The sequence below is a fragment of the Euleptes europaea genome, chromosome 9 (assembly GCF_029931775.1).
Source record: "Euleptes europaea isolate rEulEur1 chromosome 9, rEulEur1.hap1, whole genome shotgun sequence".
Lineage (NCBI taxonomy): Eukaryota > Metazoa > Chordata > Lepidosauria > Squamata > Sphaerodactylidae > Euleptes > Euleptes europaea.
Genome location: NC_079320.1, coordinates 5,038,230 through 5,060,284, shown reverse-complemented (window position 1 = coordinate 5,060,284; position 22,055 = coordinate 5,038,230). Strand labels below are relative to the sequence as shown.

Below are 22,055 nucleotides of genomic sequence, written 5' to 3'. Positions count from 1 at the left end.
TACGTTCAACGGGAATCCGGCGGCAAAAATTACTCCCATAATTAAGAAAAACGGAGACCACGTATCTGAGCAGTCGCCTTCTCGGTCTGATGCCCTCCCTAATTTATTACTGTTATTAAATTTATGTCCCATGTGCGCAGCCGGGAGGGGGGAAAAAGGCTTTCGCAAAAGCTTACAAAATATTAACATACAACAATCAAAAGTTTAAAACAACCTTAAACCAGCAGCTATACAACTGGCAGCCAGCCGCTAATTTCTTCCCTTTTTCAGCTCTTTCCAGGGACTTTCAAGCTGCTCTGGGGAGTTTAGCAGAGTTCCGCGTTTCTACAATCACAACACCAGCAGCCATTCAAAGATTTGCTACAATAGATCTCTCTTGGGTGCTTTTAAGAGAATTCCTGGGTACCAAAAAGAATTAAGGTATCATGCTGGTCTCTGCCTTGTCATTATGTGAATTATTCTTTCTTTTTTCTAATCTCCGCTATTGTTTAATAGATTTACATTCTGGCCACATACGGCAGAACTCAGCCTTGGGTAAGAGGACGCGTTTGAAGAGCCGCAAATTCTGCAAACTGGCAGTTCACCTCCGTTCTACTTTATTTTAAGGCAGGGTAGTATCTCCTGATTTTTTTTTTCCAAATGTGCAAAGAATAAAATGTGCGTATTTCCACACAACTGGAATGTCTCTCTCTGTCTAGTCCAGGAATCCCCAACCTTTCAGAGCCTGCGGGCACCTTTGGGATTCTGACGCAAGGTGGCAGGCGCAGCCGCATAATGGCTGCCGCCAGAGTCGGAACCAACTATAAAATGGCAGCCACAGGAGGAGGAGCCAAACACAGAATGTCAGGGAGTGAGGTCGTGCATAATAACTCTTACCGGCAGCTCTTCAGCATTTCAAGCAGAAGCTTTGTTTAACAGGATGCTCTCATACACACGCAGCTTGCTTTCAGTCACACAGTGAAGATCTTGGTGCGGTGATGGCGGCGGCTGCCAAAGCGGCTTTTTAAAAATCTGCCCCAGCCAGTGGGACCACCCTACACATGCGCCAATGTTAGAGACTCCAGGAATTCATGGGATGGGCGGAGGCAACAGTGGCCTTATTTATTTATGATAAACTTTATTTTAAATATTTCTGTCCTGCCTTTCAGCCCACAGCCTCTCAGTGTGGGCTCATGGGGATGGGGAGGGATAACAGCCTAATATAGTTGAGGACAGCAATGGTTTATCATCACAGCTGGCCTCCCTACCCCCCCTTTTTATGCTATTATTAATTTATATTTGGGGGCCCTAATTGCTTCTTCAGGCCACGACGGCCTTATGCTTTTACGATGGGCGCCATCTGTTTTACTCATCCTACAGTATAATTATCTGATGGATTTTTAGCTGAAATTAGTTTTAACAAACTTTAAAGTATGTATGCTTTTATTATATTGTACATTACCAGATGACGTTAGCTGCCTGAAGCCCAGCTTTGGCAGGGCTTTGAGGGCAGGTTATAAATAAAAATATAAATAAATAAATAATATAATATAATCGCAAACCAAATTCAGTTACTGATCTCAAATGACCGATTAGTTACTCTTGGACTAACAGTTTCTAACAGTTGGAGCAATTCCTCAGTGGAACAGGCTTCCTCGGGAGGTGGTGAGCTCTCCTTCTCTGGAGGTTTTTAAGCAGAGGTTACATGGCCATCTCTCAGCAATGCTGATTCTGAGACCTTAGGCAGATCATGAGAGGGAGGGCATCTTGGCCATCTTCGGGGCATGGAGTAGGGGTCACTGGGAGTGGGGGTGGGAGGTAGTGGTGAATTTCCTGCATTGTGCAGGGGGTTGGACTAGATGACCCTGGTGGTCCCTTCCAACTCTGATTCTATGACTTAACTGCAGAATTAAAAAATACATAAATACCAGTGGAGCAGCGTCAAAGACGAAAGAGCAATAAAAATTCGAAAGAGGCAGCGTCACAAAATTAATGCAGCAAGGCACTAACAAAGGCAACGAACAGCTGGCACAAATCAAACAGCAACAAAAGGGGGGGGGACAGTAAACTCAACCAAAAAGTTGAATCCAAACCAAAGAGGTTGAGCTAAAAAACACTAAAATTACAAATATATAAATTTTAATATGGTGCACAGTAGTTAAAAACATAAGGCCTATATTATAGGCGAATCATTCACAATCGATAAATACATGAAACTCCTACATAGTTGATGTGAAGTCGTACAATGACCAAAGTAGAACCAAATAAAGACCAAAAATAGGACCAAATAAGGACCAATCCTAATGAAGGCCTTATGTTTTTAACTTTACTGTGCACCGTATTAAAATTTATACATTTACAAATCAAACAGCAACAGAATACATTCCAAAATAATGTAGAAGTTCATGAAACAATGGGATACAGCCAATGAACTGAGGAAAGAAACCACTCTTCCCTGGCGCCAAAAATTCAATAAGTTGGACATCTCATCAGCAGACAGCAAGTCTGGGTTTCCCTGAGCTCCATGCCTTAGGTTCTACGTCTGACCAAATGCAGGGCTGTTTCACAGCGGGTTCACTGCCTATATTATGTATGTCTGGATGCACCCACAATCCCCCCCCCCCGCAAGTCTTGATATATGACCTACCCCAATGCTATTATCCCTGGCCCATGACTGCAAAGACCTGCTATCTCTGTTCCTTCTCGCCCTCCCCTTTACACTCAAGCACGCGTCTGTACATGAAGTCGCGAGAGCTTGTTTAGTCAGTTATGTGCAAGGTTTCGCAGCCAGAAGGCACGATGCACAATGCACTCGATGCAAATTGGGCTCAGAGGGAAGGGCAATCCGCAGGCCTCGATCCTGGTTCTCCTGTTGCATGAGAAGGGGAGGAGTGAAAGCCTGGCCCCTCAAGCAAAACTACTGCACCCCAGTGCGTATCAGCTAGCTGTGGCACAGATGCATGGCGGGTATCAGCCGATGCACAACACCTGTCTTTAGATAGTGTTTGATTGTCAAAGCCACATAGATCTGTTCTAGCAGAGGATTGTTTATTTAAACAAAATAACAGAGAAAAGAGAAAAGAACAGAAGAAAAAAGAAGGAAGAAGAGTTGGTTTTTATATGCCGACTTTCTCTACCACTTTGGGAAGAATCAAACTAACTTACAATCGCCTTCCCTTCCCCTCCCCACAACAGACACCCTGTGAGGTAGGTGGGGCTGAGAGAGCTGTGACTAGCCCAAGGTCACTCAGCTGGCTTCAAGTGGAGGAGTGGGGGAACAAATCCAGTTCATCAGATTAGCCTCCACCACTTATGTGGGGAATCAAACCCTGCTCTCCAGATCAGAGTCCACCGCACCAAACCACCATTATTAACCACTACACCACGCTGGCTCCCTACAGAAGAAAGAGGAAAGAGGAGAGAAGGAGGAGAGAGGAAAGAAAAGAGAGGAGAGGGGAGAGAGGAGCAGTCACTTACCTTAATGTAGTTGAGAAGTTCTGAGAGGAAGCTACGGGACTGAGCACAGAAAGGAAAACAGTTATTAATTCAGATGTGTAGGAAACATGAGAAACAAAACCCACGCGATCATGAAAAGTAACAGGTTACAAAAGTCTGATTATAGTTGCAAATTGATACAAAAGAGACAACTGTGAGAAGGGCTCCGGCCCGAGGTCCACCTGCAGCAACCGGCACCCCTACTTCGTACCCCACACACCTCCACCCAGGGCAGCCTCCGTCCTTCCCTGCGAATGTTCAACTGGGAGAGTTTGGTAAGCCCTGCCGGGCTGGTAGTTCCCAAACTCTTGCAACTGAGCTCACCTGGGGAAGGACAGAAGGAACGTAAGTCGTTACTGGCGCCTGGGTGGGGTTGCGACCCAGGATGGCACCCCCTAAAATCTGCCACTTGAGGCTGCCGGGTTCGCCGCTGCTTCCATTTATGGATGCCTGGCCCTTAAAGGGCCACAACTGGCAGCTTCCAGACCTGATGTTGTCCAGAACAACTGCAAAGTTTATAAAGCTGTGGTGGCGTTGTGGCAGAGCCAGTGTACTTCAACAGAGGCTCGGACGAGCCAGAAGGGAGGTAGAATGGGGAACTGCCCCCGGGATGAGCTGGAAGGGAAACGGCGGTGCCGAGAGCCCAATGGGAATGACTTATCTGATAGCCAGAAGCACAGTTTGAGGTGCCTCCCTGGTTGGGGGGGGGGATTCCAGTGACGCTACCGAGGCGATCGAGAACAATTGGCCCACGAGCCAGTCCAGAGTAACTCACCTCCTCCTCTGACATGGCTTCATCCACCCCTTCTTCTTCCACGACAAAGCTCTCCTTCAACTTGAGATATTCCTCGTGCTCCCGCTGCTCCTCCTCCTCTTTAGCCTTCTTCTTCTCTTCTTCCTAGAAGCAAAATTGTATATTTTTTAAAATTACTAAATTTTACCTTGCTCCACAGGGACACAATAAAACAAAAGCGAAATTTGCCACCAAAAATGGTCAAAATTAGTGCACGTGCTATTTTCAAAAAGTGGCACATTTTTAATTTGATCAGCGGCTGAGGGGGGGCCGCTAAAAAGCCAGGATTTGTTCACAAATAAAAACGAGGATCCAGACATCAACTTATTCACTCGCAAACCAGGCTTTTTATTTCACAGCAACTAAATCTCAGTTTACCTTGCCATAGGAACGGGGTTCAAATTCACGCAAACAAGGAGACAATACTGGGGGACGCAATTCTGATTTGCTCTGCTCATTTCGCGAGCTGCATCTTCAGCGATCCTCCCCCACTCAAGAACAGAAGCTGAAGCTCTGAACCACATGCCTGTGCTACCTCCTGCAATGACGGAGGCTGATGGTCTTATTTTTTTTTTTTTTTTTGTCCATTTGCACACACTGGTTTTTATCACTCTGCAGAGAACAGGAAGTTCCTCCCCCATCCCGGCAGGCATATCCTTTCTCAGCTATCGGGTCTGACCAGGGACGGGTGCCAGATCAAGAGCTAATTTCTCAACTGCACAGGTCGCGCTATTCACGTTGCTGCACAACCAGCCTTGATCTGGCCACAGCCGCTCGTGCCGAGTTACACCCACAGCAAGCTGGCTGCGTCACGCTCTCTGCAAGGTGATCGGTTTTGGGAAAAGCTCAGAAACTTCAGCTTGTACAGAAGGTGGCCGCTGCTGTACTGATAGGGGCCCACATGTTCATAGAATCACAGAGTTGGAAGGGGCCACATAGGCCATCTAGTCCAACCCCCTGCTTAACGCAGGGTCAGCCTAGAGCATCCCCGACAAGTGCTTGTCCATTAAAGCTATTGATGTTACTGTAGTTTTTAGAGTTCTAGTTTTTTTTTTGGGGGGGGGGGTTATTTATTTATTTACTTCATTTATACCCTGCATTTCTCTCCAATGGGGATCCAAAGCAGATTACATCATTCTTCTCTCCTCCACTTAATCCTCACAAGAACCCTGTGAGGTAGGTCAGGCTGAATGAATTAACACTGGTCATGATGCATGCCTATTCTCTCCAGGATCAGAGGAATATGCCTATTCTGTGACGTGCCTATTTTATGAGGTGCCGTGGAACACAGGCAGGATAATGCTGCTGCAGTCTTCTTGTTTGTGGCCTTCCTAGAGGCACTTGGTTGGCCGCTGTGTGAACAGACTGCTGGACTTGATGGACCTGGGTCTGATCCAGCCTGGCCTTTATGTTATCTTATGTTATTTTCCATTAGATTCCTAATCCAAGCAAACACATTGTATCAAGATAGATCACAATGGGTAGCCTGGTTAGTCTGTCTGTAGCAGTGGAAAAGAGCAAGAATCCAGTAGCACCTTAAAGACTAACAAACTTTCTGGCAGGGTGTGAGCTTTCATGAGGCACAGCTCTGAAGAAGTGAGCTGTTATTCTGTGGAACTCCCTGCCCCATGATGTGGTGATGGCTGCCAACTTGGAAGGCTTTAAGAGGGGAGTGGACATGTTCACGGAGGAGAGGGCTATCTGTGGCTACTAGCCAAAATGAATACTAGTCATGATGCATACCTATTCTCTCTGGGATCAGAGGAGCATGCATATTATATGAAGTGCTGTGGAACACAGGCAGGACAGTGCTGCTGCAGTCGTCTTGCTTGTGGACTTCCTAGAGGCAGCTGGTGCGCCACTGTACGAACTGACTGCTGGACTTGATGGGCCTGGGTCTGATCCAGCATGGCTCCTACGTTCTTAAGCTCGGAGCCGTAACTCATGCCTGAGAATTTTGTAACCTGAATTTGTAAGAGCCTGAACTTTTCAATCAAAGCCCCCCACCTTTTGATTCTGGAATGTCAGAATTGCATCCATTTAAAATCAGGTTTGCTTGTAACGAAGAATCTTTGCAACATTGAGAAATACCAAGCAAAGAAAGGCAGGTTGTTGTGTTTTTTTAAAACAGCAGTCTCCCAGGGTGCCAGCAAGACGTCGGCAGCTCTGCAACATGAAACGTTTGCTTGAGCTGATAGGTATCCGCGGTAAGCCACTTCCTCCGCTGAAAAAAAACTCCACCGGCAGAAGGGAAATTTCCAGGGCTGTGCAAAGCCGAAGCCAAGAGCCATGAGCAGGGCGCAGACGTCTTACAGAACAGAGTCTATCAGGCTGTTGGGGCTTTTCAGAGGAAATCGGCTCTCTTAAAAATGTATTTTCGGGTTTCAAATCCCATTAGCCGAAGAGGTGCTTTGAAGAGTGTGTTTTTGAGTGTGAGAAAGAGCGTGAGCTGTGCTCCATCCTTCCAAGGAAAGTCGACATTTATGTTCACGACGATACGAGAAGCACAAAACATTTCTTTATGTACCCATGATTTTACGTTTCTCGTAGACCTCTGCCTGAGACCCTGGAGAGCCGCTGCTGGTCTGAGCAGACAATACTGACTTTGATGGACCAAGGGTCTGGTTCAGTATAAGGCAGCTTCAAGTGTACATGTGTCTGGCTATTATGAGGACAGAAGCACAGGTGTGTGTGAGAGGCACGCAGGCTGCCTCAAGGTTTTTGAAGCAGGACGGGGTTTTAAAAGGGTTCAATAATCCCCTCCCCTTAATAAGCTGCCTGCCCCACTGGAAGTCCGGGATGTTTCTAAATGCAGATGGTGCCCGAACCACCCCCCCCAAGCCAAAGCACCCACCTTCTGTTCCTCTTCCTGGCGAAGACGCTCTTCCTCTTTGCGCCGATCCTCCTCCCGTTTCTGCTCGAGCTTCCTTCGCTCCTCACGTTCGGCTTCCTCAACCTTTCAGGATTTGGGGGTGTGTGTGGAGAGGACAGAAGCCAACATTTTATTCTTTAGCATAATTTTAAAGAAAAGAAACCAATCACTCACACCAGTGGGTTTAACTTATCAACACTCATAGCAGACATGAAGTTGCTAACTACCATTGCAGGGTCCAGGGCTCAATGGTAGAGCAACTGCTTGGCATGCAGAAAGTCCCAGGTTCAATCGGGAGCATCTTCAGTTAAAAAGGATCTGGCAGTAGGTGACATGAAAGGCCTCAGCCTGAGATCCTGGAGAGCAGCTGCCAGTCTGAGTAGACAACACTGACCTTGATGGATTGATGGTCTGATTCAGTATAAGGCAGCTTCATGTGTTTATGTATTATAGGGGAGGGGCTGTGGCTCATAGGTAGAGCATCTATTTGGCATGCAGAAGATTCCAGGTTCAATCCCCGGCATCTCCAGTTAAAAGGACCAGGCAGTAGATGATGTGAAAGATCTAAGCCAGAGATCCTGGAGAGCTGCTGACAGTCTGAGTAGACAACGCTGACTCTGATGGACCGATGGTCTGATTCAGTACAAGGCAGCTTCATGTGTGTTCATGTGTGTAACTTTAACTAACATGCGCACATACACGCACACAACATTTTAATATACGAGCAAAAACCCAAACTATGCCATTAGAAAACAATGATTGTGCACACAGATATATAAAGTACAAGATACAATTCATGGATTTACACCAACTAGTAAAAGTGTCCTAGTTCCCTTTTTTCATAGAATTGGAGGATACTGGAAAGAATACATATTCAATTTCTCAACTTCCCCCAGGAGGACAGAGAACTGGCGTTAATCCCTCATGCTCAGAAGAGAGCCCATAGCAAAGAAGAAGGGGGCAATCTTCGCACAACTAAGGTTCCAGGTTTGATTCCTTGGAATGCCAGTTAAAAGGGGATCCTGGATAACAGTGCCGGGGGAAGAAGAAGAAGGGTTGGTTTTTATACCCTGATTTTCTCTACCTTTAAGGAGTCTCAAGCAAGGCTGTTAAGGATAGGACGATTTGGAGGACACTGATTCATAGGGTCGCCATGAGTCAGAAGCAACTTGACTGCACTTAACACACACACAAGGAGTCTCAAACCAGCTTACAGTCACCTTCCCTTCCTCTTCCCACAACAGACATCTTGCTTGGTCGGTGGGACTGAGAGAGTTCAGAGAGAATTGTGACTAGCCCGAGGTCTTCATGAGGAGGAGTGGGGAGTTAAACCCAGTTCACCAAGTCTACACCACCATTTTACATTAAAGAATCCTGTAATTCTTGAAATGTGTGCCATGTGAAAATCATTCAATTAAATCACCAAAGTTTCCTAGCAGATGCAGACCAAATGACCCACGCATCAGGGAGGCTCCACCACATCACTGCGCCATGAAAAGCCACTGCCAAGTCACAACCAACAAATTTCTATCGAGTATAACCATATCGTGCAGAGATGTCCCAAAACCACTGGCAGGGGAGCTGATCTGTGTGCCTCTGCATGAGTCACTGTTCTGGGCTTGCAATCCCATAGTGACTCATGCAGAAACCCTGAGGGTGGGCTGCTGTGTGGGCAGTTAATTCTCAATCGCACTCCTAAACCGTTTCTGCTATAAGTGAACTGTGTTTTTTAAAAATAAAATAAATGAACTACCTGCCTTTTCCTTGTTTTGGCTCTTCTGCCAGCGTGGTGTAATGGTTAAGAGCGGTGGTTTGGAGAGGTGGACTCTGATCTGGAGAACCAGGTTGGTTTTTCCACTCCTCCACATGAAGCCTGCTGGGTGACCTTGGGCTAGTCACACTCTCTTAGCCCCATTTACCTCACAGAATATCTGTTGTGGGAAGGTGACTGTAAGCCGGTTTGAGTCTTCCTTAAGCGGTGGAGAAAGTCGGCTTGTAAAAACCAATTGTTCTTCTTCAATCTTACTCCTAAAACTGTTTCTGCTATAAGTGAACTTTGTTAAAAAAATTAAAGGCACTTCCTGCCTTTTCATTATTTTGGCTCTTCTGCCTTCACACTTCACAAACTGCAGGGAACACTCACCTCTCGCTGAGCTTTCCTGGCTTGCTTCTCCTCTAACTTCCTTTGTTTCTTCGCTCCGATCTTCCCAGAAACGAGGGGCTCGGCAGCTTCAACTCCATCGTTCTCGTCTGCATCTGGTTATTAAGAACATAAGAAAAGCCCAGCTGGATCAGACCAAGGTCCATCAAATCCAGCAGTCTGTTCACACAGGGGCCACTAGGAAGCCCACAAACAAGACAACTGCAGCAGCATCCTGCCCGTGTTCCATAGCACCTAATAGAATAGGCATGCTCATCTGGAGAGAACAGGGATACATCACAACTAGTATCCATTTTGACTAGTAGCCAAGGATAGCACTCTCCTCCATGAACATGTCCACTCCCCTCTTAAAGCCTTCCATGTTGGCAGCCATCACCACATGGCTGGGAGTTCCACAATTTAACTATGCGTTGTGTGAAGAAATACTTCCTTTATCTGTTTTGAATCTCTTGGCCTCCAGCTTCAGCAGATGTCCCCGCTTTCTGGTATTATGGGAGAGGGAGAAAAGCTCCTCCCTGTCCCCTCTCTCCATAACAGGCATAATTTTAGAGACCTCTATCATGTCTCCCCTTAAACCGCCTTCTTTCCAAGCTAAACAGCCCTAAGAGTTTTAACCGGTCCTCATAGGGCCGTTGCACCTGCAGATGAAAAAAGAAAAGTGTGAGAGTCCATTATCACAGGGATCACCCCATGGGAGGCCCATCTGGCCGAAACCCCCATGGCTTTTAGGAAACTTTTCGGGAGTTTGATAAGCCTCCTTGCTCTAGTGGAATCTGGGGCTGTTTTTTAAAAAATGTATTTTTATTATTGATAAAAACAGACCATGAAAGATAAACAGAACTGAGATAACTACAGATGAAATAGAAGGACTCATGCCTAAATACTATTTTGAAGGTAACGTAGTGAACATAATATATAATAGGAAACATACCATTACTTGGTGCAAATTAAGAAATTCAGAGGTAAATACAAGAATAAACAATATATGATGAAATAAGTGAATAAGCTGTACAAGTCGCCAGACTATTTCTGTTCATCCCTACCTGTAGATGACTTCTCAGGTGGTTTAAGTAAATAATTGTGATATAATAATACATTCTATTTCTACTGTAGGATCAATTAACTAATATTACTTTGCAATAATTCAGCTTGTAATTAACTCCACCGTATTTGGAAAAAACAACAGAGATAAAAATATTATCAATAATGAATAACTTTTAAATCAAAATGAACCTGGGGCTGTTAAAGCGAACTCTGCCGATCTGCTTTTAGACTGATACTTGTAAGATGGTTATTCATCGTTCACAGATGTTCATGCACTTTGCATTTTTAAAGTTGTGTGCTTTTAAGCAGAGGCGAGAGCCTTTTGGGTTATCTGGTAATAATCAAGCGTGCAGGTAAGAGGATGAGAAACTTGCTTCAGAGAAGATTCACAGTGGAAGTAGGCAGCCCAGAAACCCAATATCTGCAACTCTGTAACAAGTAACATGAGAAACCCAACCACACAAGATTTTTTTTTTACTGGGCTGATACTCACAGGTCTGAATCTAAGAACATAAGAAAGGCCCTGCTGGATCAGACCAAGGCCCATCAAGTCCAGTCTGTTGACACAGTGGCCAATCAGGTGCCTCTAGGAAGCCCACAGAAAAGATGACTGCAGCAGCACTTATCCTGCCAGTGTTCCACGGCACCTAATAAAATAGGCATGCTACTATGATCCTGGAGAGAATAGGTATGCGTCATGACTAGTATCCATTTTGACTAGAAGCCATGGATAGCCCTATCCTCCGTGAACATGTCTGGTCCCCTCTTAAAGCCTTACAAGTTGGCAGCCATCCCCACATCCTGGGGCAGGAAGTTCCACAATTTAACTATGCACTGTGTGATTATATCCTACACCTGTTCACCCCTGGGAACTTCCACTGTTTATCTCAGGCAATTCTGATCTCTCCCTTCTGCTAAGGAGCTCAGCCCCCCCACTTCCATATTATCCAGCGTAGTGTAGTGGTTAGAGTGTTGGACTAGGATCTGGGAGACCCAGGTTCAAATCCCCACTCTACCATGGAAGTTCACTGGGTGACCTTGGGCCAGTCACGTGCTCTCAGCCTAACCTACCTCACACAGTTGTTGTAAGGATAAAATGGAGGCCAGGAGAACAATGTAAGGTACTTAGGGTTCCGGCTGGGCAGAAAAGGGGGCAGAAAACAGTACTACTACTGTTGTGGTAGATTAGGTTGAAAGAGAACGGTGGGCTCAGAGCCACCCAGTAAGTTGCATGGCCAGTGAGCCAAGGTCCTAACTCCTGCTGTTGCTATCGCATTTCCCCATGATGCAACTGAAAAGACAGGCTGAGGATGACCAGGGGCCTGGAGAGCAAGCCCTGCAAGGAAAGGCTGAGGGACTTGGGAATGTTCAGTCTGGAGGAGAGGAAGTTGAGGAGGGACAGGAGGGCCAGCGTGGGGTGAGAGCCAGCGTGGGGTAGTGGTTAAGAGCGGTGGTTTGGATTGGTGGAGTCTGATCTGGAGAACTGGGTTTGATTCCCCACTCCTCCACATGAAGCCAGCTGGGTGACCTTGGGCTAGTCACAGCTCTCTTAGAGCTCTCTCAGCCCCACCTACCTCACAGGGTGTCTGTTGTGGGGAGGGGAAGGTGATTTTAAGCCAGTTTGAGTCTTCCTTAACTGGTAGAGAAAGTCAGCACATAAAAAACAATTCTAATTCTTCTTCTTGTTCTCTCTTTAAGTGTTTGAAGGGTTGTCACCAAGAGGGCAGGGAGCTGCTCCTGTTGGCAGTAGAGGATAGGACTCGCAAGAATGGATGTAAATTGCAGGCAGAAAGGTACCGGCTAGATGGTAGGGAAAAAGTTTTTACAGTAAGAGTTATTCTGCCTAGGGAGGTGGTGAGCTCCCCCTCTCTAGCAGACTTCAAGCAGTAGCTGGAGGAACACTTGTCAGGGATGCTCTAGGCTGGATCCTGCATTAAGAAGGAGGTTGGACTCGATGGTCCGTATGGCCCCTTCAAACTCTATGATCCTACTTACTTAGAGACATGGAAAATCTGACCCTCTTTGACAGGGTCAAACCATTGGTGAGCAATGGGTAAAACGCTACCGGGCAACGGACCATCATCCCAAGCCGAACGCAGCCCCCATCTCACGCGTCCGCAGCATGCTCCTTTGCCGAAAAGGAAGATTAAACGCCATCAGGGCCAGGCCTTTGAGATGACTTCAAGGGAGTTCGGTAATTCGACAGAAATTACGAGCAGCCTAGCTTGGAAACATCAAAAGCCTTCGCCCCCAGCCCGAGACTTCATTCTTTTTGAAATGCCTTCACACTTCAAAGAGAGACACCCAGAGTTGAAAAGTTCAGAGCTGTCAATGTGCCATCTGCGCACTGCTCGACATGCTCAGGAATTCAGCGGGCGCACAGCCGGGCAGAACAAAGGCAGCGCCTGGGTGGAAATCAGAAGGAAGATTCAGAGTGGAAAAGCACAGCCACAACCCCCCACCCCCATAAAAAAGGAAGGCATCGGGGGCGTCATGCTTCCCCATGTGCCATTTTTAGCTTTTGCGCTTACAAAAATTCTGACTGACGGGAAGGGTTGAAAAATGTATCTGGGTTCCAAGGTGCCAGATAGGATGAAAGTTCTGCAGCAGCAGCAAGCAGTGTGTGAGTGTGTAAGTGAGCATACGTGTGTGTGCTTTGCTCACCGATATAGCACACACTTTGCATGCAGAAAGTAAAGCAAAGAGCCCAGGTAGGGTTGCCAACCTCCAGGTGAGGCCTGGGCACCCCCCTAGAATTAGAACTGACCTCCTGACATCAGAGATCTGCTTCCTTAGAGAAGATGGCTGCTTGAAGGGTGGACTCTACTGTAAAATGCCCTGCTGAGGTTCCTTTCCTTCCCCAACCTGCCCCCCCCCAAATCTTCAGGAATTTCACAGCCTGCAGATGGCAACTCTGGGGGGGGAGTGGAAATATTGGAGAAAACATTGGGGATTCCCCCCCACCAATGTTTTAAATGGAACATAAGAACATAAGAAAGGCCCTGCTGGATCAGATCAAGGTCCATCAAGTCCAGCAGTCTGTTCACACAGTGGCAAACCAGGGGCCTCTAGGAAGCCACAAACAAGAAAACTGCAGCAGCACCATCCTGCCTGTGTTCCACCGCACCCAAAATAATAGGCATGCTCCTCTGATCCTGAAGAGAATAGTTATGCATCATGACTAACATCCATTTTGACTAGTAGTCGCCATGGATAGACCTATTCACATAAGAACATAAGAAAAGCCCTGCTGGATCTGGCCAAGGCCCATCAAGTCCAGCAGTCTGTTCACACAGTGGCCAACCAGGGGCCTCCAGGAAGCCCACAAACAAGATGACTGCAGTAGCATTATCCTGCCTGTGTTCCACAGCACCTTATATAATGGGCAGGCTCTTCTGATCCTGGAGAGAATAGATATGCATCATGACTAGTAGCTATGGTTAGCCCTCTCCTCCATGAACATGTCCACTCCCCTCTGATAGCCTTCCAAGTTGGCAGCCGTCACCACATCATGGCGCAGGGAGTTCCACCATTTAACTATACATTGTATGAAGAAATAATTAATTGAAGCTGTTTTGAATCTCTTAACCTCCAGCATCAACAGATAACTTCATGTTCTGGTAGTCTGAGAGAGTGAGAAAAGCTTCTCCCTTTCCACCCTCTCCATACCAGGCATAATTTTATAGACTTTTATCATGTCTCCCCTTAACTAAGTCCTTTCCAAGTTAAAAACATTGGAAATTGGAGGAAACATTAAAAAAAAAAACACTATGAAATATTTTCTCAGACGGAATGGTCACGCTTCTAAACCACTGTACATACATCTAAAGGAGAGAGCCAAAGCATCTTGTAGTATAACCAACTCATTCGTGGAAGGGGACTTTGATGCATCCCTCTCTGTGGCTTATAGCTGACAAAGGGAGCTTTGACTCTTGAAAGCTCATACCCGAAAATTTGGACGGTCTCTAAGGTGCTACTGGACTCGGATCAAACTCTTCTACTGCAGACCGACCTGGCTGTCCTCTGAAACTACCCCTGGGGCTGCTGACTGCCTGAGGGCTTATCTAGTGTTATTCAGCATAAGAGCATTCCTACGGTGTTTTCCATCTCTGCAGGATGCTGCATCCATGCCACAAATGTGGGCCATCATGGCTAGAGCGACAGCAGCCAGATACAGAAGACTACTGGTGAACCTGTGTTGGAACACTGGCCTGTTTACCCCAGTACTGTCTACTCTAGGGTTCCCCAACATAGTGACTGTGGATGCCAAGCGCTCGCCAACACCTTTGCTGATGCCCGCCAAGTGTGACTGGGGCCGAGTGGGGCTTTTGCCATTGGAAAACTGATTGGCTGTGCATATTTTTCAAAAGTTGTTTCGTCAGCTGCCACCACCACATCACAAGGGGAAGAGGCCATAGCTCAGTGGTAGAGCCTCTGCTTGGCATGCAGAAGGTCCCAGGTTCAGTCCCCGGCATCTCCAGTTAAAGGGACTAGGCAAGTAGGTGATGTGAAAGACCTCTGCCTGAGACCCTGGAGAGTCGCTGCCAGTCTGAGTAGACTATACTGACTTTGATGGACCAAGGGTCTGATTCAGTAGAAGGCAGCTTCAGGTGTTTATGTTTTCACTGTATGACCAAACGTATGCAGAGTGTAAGCAAGAAATATTTTTAACAATACCTGCATTTTAAAGGCATCCTATTAAACAGAGGTTCTGCCTGAAATGATGAAGAGTTACTATTACAGTTCAGCATGACTATACTCCTGATATTTTTGGTTGGCTCCACCTCTTGGGGCAGCCATTTTATAGCAGCCATTTTGTGGTAGCACCCACCTCCCCGTGTCAGAAATTTAAAGGTGCCCACAGGTCAAAAAGCTTGAAGACCCCTGCTCTACTCCGATGTATTTCAGCCTTTCCAGACCCTAACTTCCTTTCCCACCTGCAAAACACTGCAGAGCTTATGGGCGACAGATGGAGCCAAACCGGATAACACTACCAACCTTTACGTTTGTGCAAAAGAAGAAAAAGAGTTGGTTTTTATATGCCGATTTTCTCTGCCTTTTAAGGAGAATCAAACCAGCTTATGATCGCCTTCCCTTCCTCTCCCCACAACAGACACCTTGTGAGGTAGGTGGGGCTGAGAGAACTCTAAGAGAACTGTGGCTAGCCCCAAGGTCACCCAGCTGGCTTCATGTGTAGAAGAGAAGAATCAAACCCAGTTTTCCAGGTCAGAGTCTGCTGCTCATGTGGAGAAATGAGGAATCAAACCCGGTTCTCCAGATTAGAGTCCACCCCTCATGTGGAGGTGTGAGGGATTGAACCTGGTTCTCCAGATTAGAGTCCACCGCTCTTTACCACTACATGATGCTGGCACAAACTTAGGCGATTGCAAAGCAAAATGAACCCAACAAGGAGAATCCATTCCCTTCCATTACCTTCTGCCGCATCCTCGGCCTGCTGCAACCGCCTCTGAGCCAGAATTCGGCTCCCCATGTTCCGCCGGCGCCTGGGCATCCCTTCCCCCCGCTCAGGGGCGAGGGGCTGAGGTCTCCCCACTGCAGCTGGCGCCACATTCTGCTGGTGCTCCTCATCAGCTGCAGGAAAGAAAAAAGACTTTAGAACAGGGGTGTCAAGCTCATTTGTTACGAGGGCCGGACATGACATGTCACTTGGTAGGGCTGGGCCATGCCGGCCCAGATTGGGGAGGTGGGGAGGGTGGCTGCCTTGGCTGGGTAAGAGTTCTCAAGGGGTCTTATGTTGGACACCCTTGCTTTAGAGCATCTTGGCCATGGTTCACTCTGCCAACCGATTGTTCCCTGCTTCTGTCGGTGGAACCTAAGATGCGAACGTGGGAAGTGAGAATGCTTTGGATTACTGAAAGCGTTGAAAAGCAAACAGGTGTTCCCACTTGGAATTGTTTGTATGCCCTAAGAAAGGCAGAGAAACTGTGGCTCAGTGGCCGAGCATCTGCTTGGCATGCTCAAGGTACCTAGTTCAATCCCCAGCATCTCCAGTTAAAGGACCAGGCAGTAGGTGGTGGGAAAGACCTTTGCCTGAAACCCTGGAGAACCATCAGCAACCTGAGACAATACTGACTCTGACGGCCCAACGATCTGATGCAGTAAAAGGCAACTTCATCTGTACCTGTGAGAGTCGGGTTCAAAACCCCACTTTGCCATGAAGCTCGTGTGTGTGTGTGTGGGGGGGTTGATCTTGGGCCTGCCCCCATCTCTCAGCCTAATCTACCTTGCCTAACCCAGAATTGACAATGTTGTTGCGTACCCTGAACCGAATTCAGCGTGGGGAAGACTGCAAGGGCCACGTTTCCCCCTCTAGCAGCATCTCTTCCAACAATAAACAAAGAGCAGCTAGGAGAAATATTTGAAATTCGCTTCCCCTTCCTTTAAAAATGTTGGCGCTGGACAGCTAGGAATTTGCTGAATATTTCTTAGCACCAACATTGTTAAGGGAATTAAGCGTGATTGAGAAGCAAACGATACCAGTCCACTAGAGCTGGCATGGTTTACAAATGTTTTACAAATTTTAAAAATACTTTTGGGATGTATTGTAGTGTATATGTTGATTTTAATGTTGTCACTCGCCGCGAGCCCGGCTTTGGCTGGGGAGGGCGGGTTAGAAATCCAAAATAATAAATAAATGCAGTGAAACTGTACCTAGACTGTATCGCTTCAGGTGTGCGTTCACACATTCATGGGCAATGCATTCCTCCACCACCTCACTAGCCAGTTGGGGAGAAGGCTGAGGGTGGTATTCCTCCCCTTAGTTTTCAACGTGGAGTGAACTCTCTCGTGCAGAGCACCGAGCAATCGTAGGAGGCCTCTGCAGGCTAAGATGCACAATAGGTGTGCTGCCACTCTGAGAACCAGGCCTTTCTTCCTCTCCGGTCCAAAGGTAGGGTTGCCAGCTCTGGGTTGGGAAATTCCTGGAGACTTTAGATGTGGAGCCTGGGGAGGGCGGGATTTGGAGAGGGCAGGATATCAGTGGATATAATGCCATAGAGCCCACCCCCTAAAGCAGCCATTTTCTCCAGGATAACGGGTCTCTGTAACCTGGAGACCAATTGTAATTCTGGGAGATCTTGTCAATATTCCTGTCAGACTGCAGTACATTCCCCACCCCTGAGATAATCATCATCCAGTTTTAGGGCTCCCACTCCTGGACAATAAAAAGTAGCATTCTCTGCAATTAATAAAATTAATGCATGTAGCTACATTGGGCCACTAGTAAAAAAAACAAAACCCAAATGGATACACCATAGTTCCCTATTTAGGACACAAAATACATGAATTGCAATGCTATGAACTAGCTTTTGAGTTTCACAAATCTCTTCCTCGGACTCAAAGTTTTGGAAAAGGAGGGGGAATCATATACAATCCTGGAAGGCTTTAAGAGGGGAGTGGAAATGTTCATGGAGGGCTATCCATGGCTACTAGTCAAAATGGATATTGGTCATGATGCATGCCTATTCTCTCCAGGGTCAGATGAGCAGGCCTATTCTATTAGGTGCTGTGGAGCACAGGCAGGATGGTGCTGCTGCACTTATCTTGTTTGGGGGCTTCCTAGAGGCACCTGGTTGGCTACTATGTGAACAGACTGCTGGACTTGATGGGTCTTGGTCTGATCCAGCAGGGCCTCTCTTATGTTCATATGTTCTTAAGATCTTTGAGAGCATTTCAAAAAGGGGAGACTCTACAAAGGTGTGAGGCAGGGTTGCGGGCAAAAGATCTTGAGTATAGAAGCAGGGGATACATAACTTTTGAGAGGCACACAGACTGCATTGAGCAGCCACTGCACAGTTGCATGTCTGCAGGGACTCAAATGCAAAAGCTCACCTAGCCTAGTCGTTCGCAGCTTGTGAAATCTAAAACCTGAGAAAAAGGATGGTTGGGAAAACAGATGCAGTGAAACACACCAAGGACAGGCGTGTATGTGCGTGAGCTGCAGGATGGCCAAGATTGAACCTGGAACCTTCTGCATGCCAAGCAGATGCTCTACCATTGAGCCACAGCCCATCAGCAGATGAGCTTCTGGGTTGTATGCAAAAGGTCTCTGGTTCAACCCCCAGCATCTCCAGTTGAAAGGACCAGGCAGTAGGCAAGTGAAAGACCATGGCCTGGGACCCTGGAGAGCAGCTGCCAGTCTGAGTGGACAATACTGACCTTGAAAACATAAAGCAGCTGCTTCCCTCTAACATTTGCATGACTCACAAAGGGCTACACTAGAACGTTTCGCCCCAATGTGTTGTTTCTTTCTTTTAATATTTGAAGACTGCAAAGGTCCCACCACCTGCAGTCTGATAAGGAACAGCCTAAGTGTGCCACTGCATGCATAGACCCCAAGAGACCTCGTCTACCTCCATTCAGGCCGGAGCATGGGTTGGTAGAGCAGAATGCACTGCTTTGATCTGAATGGATCACCTTTGAATACCTCATCACATCAAAAGCACCTTACAGGCAGAAAGCCAGCAACGCAGGCAGGAAGGTTCTATCATCACTCATTGCTTGCCATGCTAGCTTTCTAGCTGCAGGGAATTTTAAACAGAGGGGAGTGTTCCAAACCGTGAGCCGCATGAAGCTGACATGGGGATGTACAACCCACCACCTGAGTCACACTTTATTCTCTTGCAAGCCTCAGGCACCTTCCCCTCTGAAAACACACAAAAAGAGTGCCCCAACCGCATGCAGAATGCCTGTCACTCAGGGCTGCCAACCTTCAGGTGGGGCCTGGAGATTTCCTAGAATTACACCAGATCTCCAGACGACAGAGATCAGTTCCCCTAGAGAAAATGGCTGCTTTGACGAAGAGTTGGGTTTTTATATGCCAATTTTCTTTACCTTTTAAGGAGAATCAAACGGGCTTACAATCTTCTTCCCTTCCTCTCCCCACAACAGACACCTTGTGAGGTAGGTGAGGCTGAGAGAGTTCGGAGAGAACTATGACTAGCCCAAGGTCACCCAGCTGGCTTCATGTGGAGGAGCGGGGAAACCAACCTAGTTCTCCGGATTAGAGTCTGCCACTTTTAACCACTACATCACACCGGCTCTCAGACTCTATGGCAGGGATGTCAAACATGCAGCCCGCTGGCTGGATCTGGCACCTGAAGACCTTTCCCCCCTTCCCTGAACTTTTGTGAGCTTCCCAGAGCTGCTGCAGCCCTGCGCGCCAGGCGGGAAGCCGCCCCCGTCCCTTGGCGGGGCGCACTGGCCGCTCTACGAAGCCCCGCACACCAGCCAGGAAACAGCCCCCGTCCCTTGGTGGGGCGCACAGGCCCAACCGGGAAGCCACCCCTGTCCTCCGCGGGGAGCGCAGCCCCACGAAGCCGCCTATGTCCTTTGGCAGGGCGTGCAGGCCGCTCTCCATGGCCCCACGCACCAGCCGGTAAGCCGCCCCTCTTCTTCTCTTGCATTCTCTTTTTCTTTCTCTCTTCTCACTTTCGCTCCCTCTTTTTCTCTTTTCTCCTGTCCCTCTGCCTCCGTTTCTTTTTTTCTCTCCCTCCCTCCCTTCCTCCCCTCCATTTATTTAATTAATTAGTTGTTTGTTTGTTTACACACACATGGCCCGACCAAGTGACATTTATGTCATACTCGGCCCTCCTAACAAATGGATTCGACACCCCTGCTCTATGGCATTCTGCATGCTGAGGTCCCACCCCTTCCCAACCTCCACCCCCCAAATCTCCAGGAATTTCCTAACCCAGAGTTGGCAATCCTACCCTTGTCACAGGCTGGGGAGGGAGAAGACTGATTCCACCTCAGCCTGGAGTTAGAAGTCGAATACACTCTGCATACACTCAGGGGAACTCATTTTATGTGTTCTCTGGAGGCATGATACTCAAGATATTGGAAAAGCCCCCCTTATTCTTTCCAAGGTCTCCTTGAACACATGTGTGTGTTAAGTGCCGTCAAGTCGCTTCCGACTCATGGCGACCTATGAATGAAAGTCCTCCAAAATGTCCTATCTTTGACAGCCTTGCTCAGATCTTGCAAATTGAAGGCTGTGGCTTCCATTATTGAGTCCATCCATCTCTTGTTGGGTCTTCCTCTTTCCCTGCTGCCCTCAACTTTTCCTAGCATGATTGTCTTTTCCAGTGACTCTTGTCTTCTCATGTGCATGTGTGTTAAGTGCCGTCAAGTCGCTTCCAACTCGTGGCGACCCTATGAATGAAAGTCCTCCAAAATGTCCTATCTTTGACAGCCTTGCTCAGATCTTGCAAATTGAGGGCAGTGGCTTCCTTTATCGAGTCCATCTATCTCTTGTCGGGTCTTCCTCTTTTCCTGCTGCCCTCAACTTTTCCTATCATGACGGTCTTTTCCAGTGACTCTTGTCGTCTCATGACATGACCAAAATACGACAGCCTCAGTTTAGTCATTTTAGCTTCTAGGGTCAGTTCAGGCTTGATTTGATCTAGAACCCACTGATTTGTTTTTTTTGGCAGTCCACGGTATCCGTAACTCTCTCCTCCAACACCACATTTCAAAGGAATCTACTTTCTTCCTATCCGCTTTCTTCACTGTCCAGCTTTCACACCCATACATAGTAATAGGGAATACGATGGCATGAATTAATCTAGTCTTGAACACATAAAGCTGCCTTATACTGACCCATCAAAGTCAGCATTGTCTACTTAGATCAGGCAGAAAAGGGTCTTTCACATCACCTACTTGCCTAGTCCCTTTAACTGGAGATGCCGGGGATTGAACCTGGGACCTTCTGCATGCCAAGCAGAGGCTCTGCCACTGAGCCACGGCCCCTCCCCAAAGACTATTCCAGGAGGCAGAGCCACCTCCTGGACCACTAGTCCCATCCGTCCATCCCGCTTTTCCAGGCACTTCACCTAAACAGCAATCCTCACAGCAGCCCTGCAAGGTAGGCTTGCCGCCCCACAGGCCACGCCCCCTGCCCGAGGCCCCCTCCCCTCAAACTAGGGCCCCTGAGCCCCGTGGGCAAGAGGGACGGACCGCGCTGAAGACTCGTACCCGCGCGCGCCGGTCCCCTCAGGCGGGTGACGAAGACGATCAGCGCCGCCAGCAGCGCCGCCGCCAAGACGTAAAGCGCCGGGTCCATTTTCCTCCCCACGTGACCCCCTCCCGATTGGTCCCCTCTCTCAGCCACGCCCCTCTCCGAGGCGCCCACCCAATCCTGAGCCGAGCCCTAGCCGAGCCACGCCCACTCCTCCGCCCACCCCCTCCCTCAAGGCGAGCGGCCGTTTGGGGCTGACCGCGCCGAGGGAGAAGAAAGGGAAGCCTTGATAGGTCCGCTGCCTCGTAGCCTAGCAACCGACGAGGACCCTTCTCCGCATGATGTAGCTGTCTAAGCGAGTGACTGATTAGCTGCGTGGTTCCCACCCTCAGCCTCGAAACGGCATTAGGAGCTTGACAGATAAAGAGGATGCTGTTGGTTGCTCAGCGATTTGATGGGGAAACGTTGAGAGCGTTTGGTTAAAAAAAGGTGCGGGGGTCCTTTCTCCAGTAACTGTAGAAAAGAGACTGTGTAGGGGGGGGGAATTGAGGTGGCTACATTGTTGCCTGAAAGAACGAGGCGCTGTTCAGACCTGCATGCGAGAAAAAGAAACGCGTTTTCTTCATTTCATTTCATTTCATTAACCTTTATCGGCATACCAAAGACAGAGATAGAAAAAACAACAACAAAATACCTCCAAAGGGCAATACATATAAGTTACAGTCGGGTTAAT

General features: G+C 47.8%; 1 protein-coding gene across 1 annotated transcript in view; it reads right to left on the bottom strand.

Moving 5' to 3' along the window:
- Positions 1-21,434, bottom strand: part of DDRGK1 (DDRGK domain containing 1) — a 31,206-nt gene extending 9,772 nt beyond the window's left edge. The window contains exons 1-6 of the mRNA XM_056855607.1: positions 21,340-21,434; positions 15,778-15,936; positions 9,283-9,389; positions 7,122-7,223; positions 4,250-4,372; positions 3,457-3,495 (exon numbers count right to left, since the gene is read on the bottom strand). Coding sequence (XP_056711585.1) covers positions 3,457-3,495; positions 4,250-4,372; positions 7,122-7,223; positions 9,283-9,389; positions 15,778-15,936; positions 21,340-21,427 — 618 coding nt within the window. The 5' untranslated portion in view covers positions 21,428-21,434. The remainder of the gene's footprint in view (positions 1-3,456; positions 3,496-4,249; positions 4,373-7,121; positions 7,224-9,282; positions 9,390-15,777; positions 15,937-21,339) is intronic.
- Between the last annotated feature and the right edge of the window lie 621 nt (positions 21,435-22,055).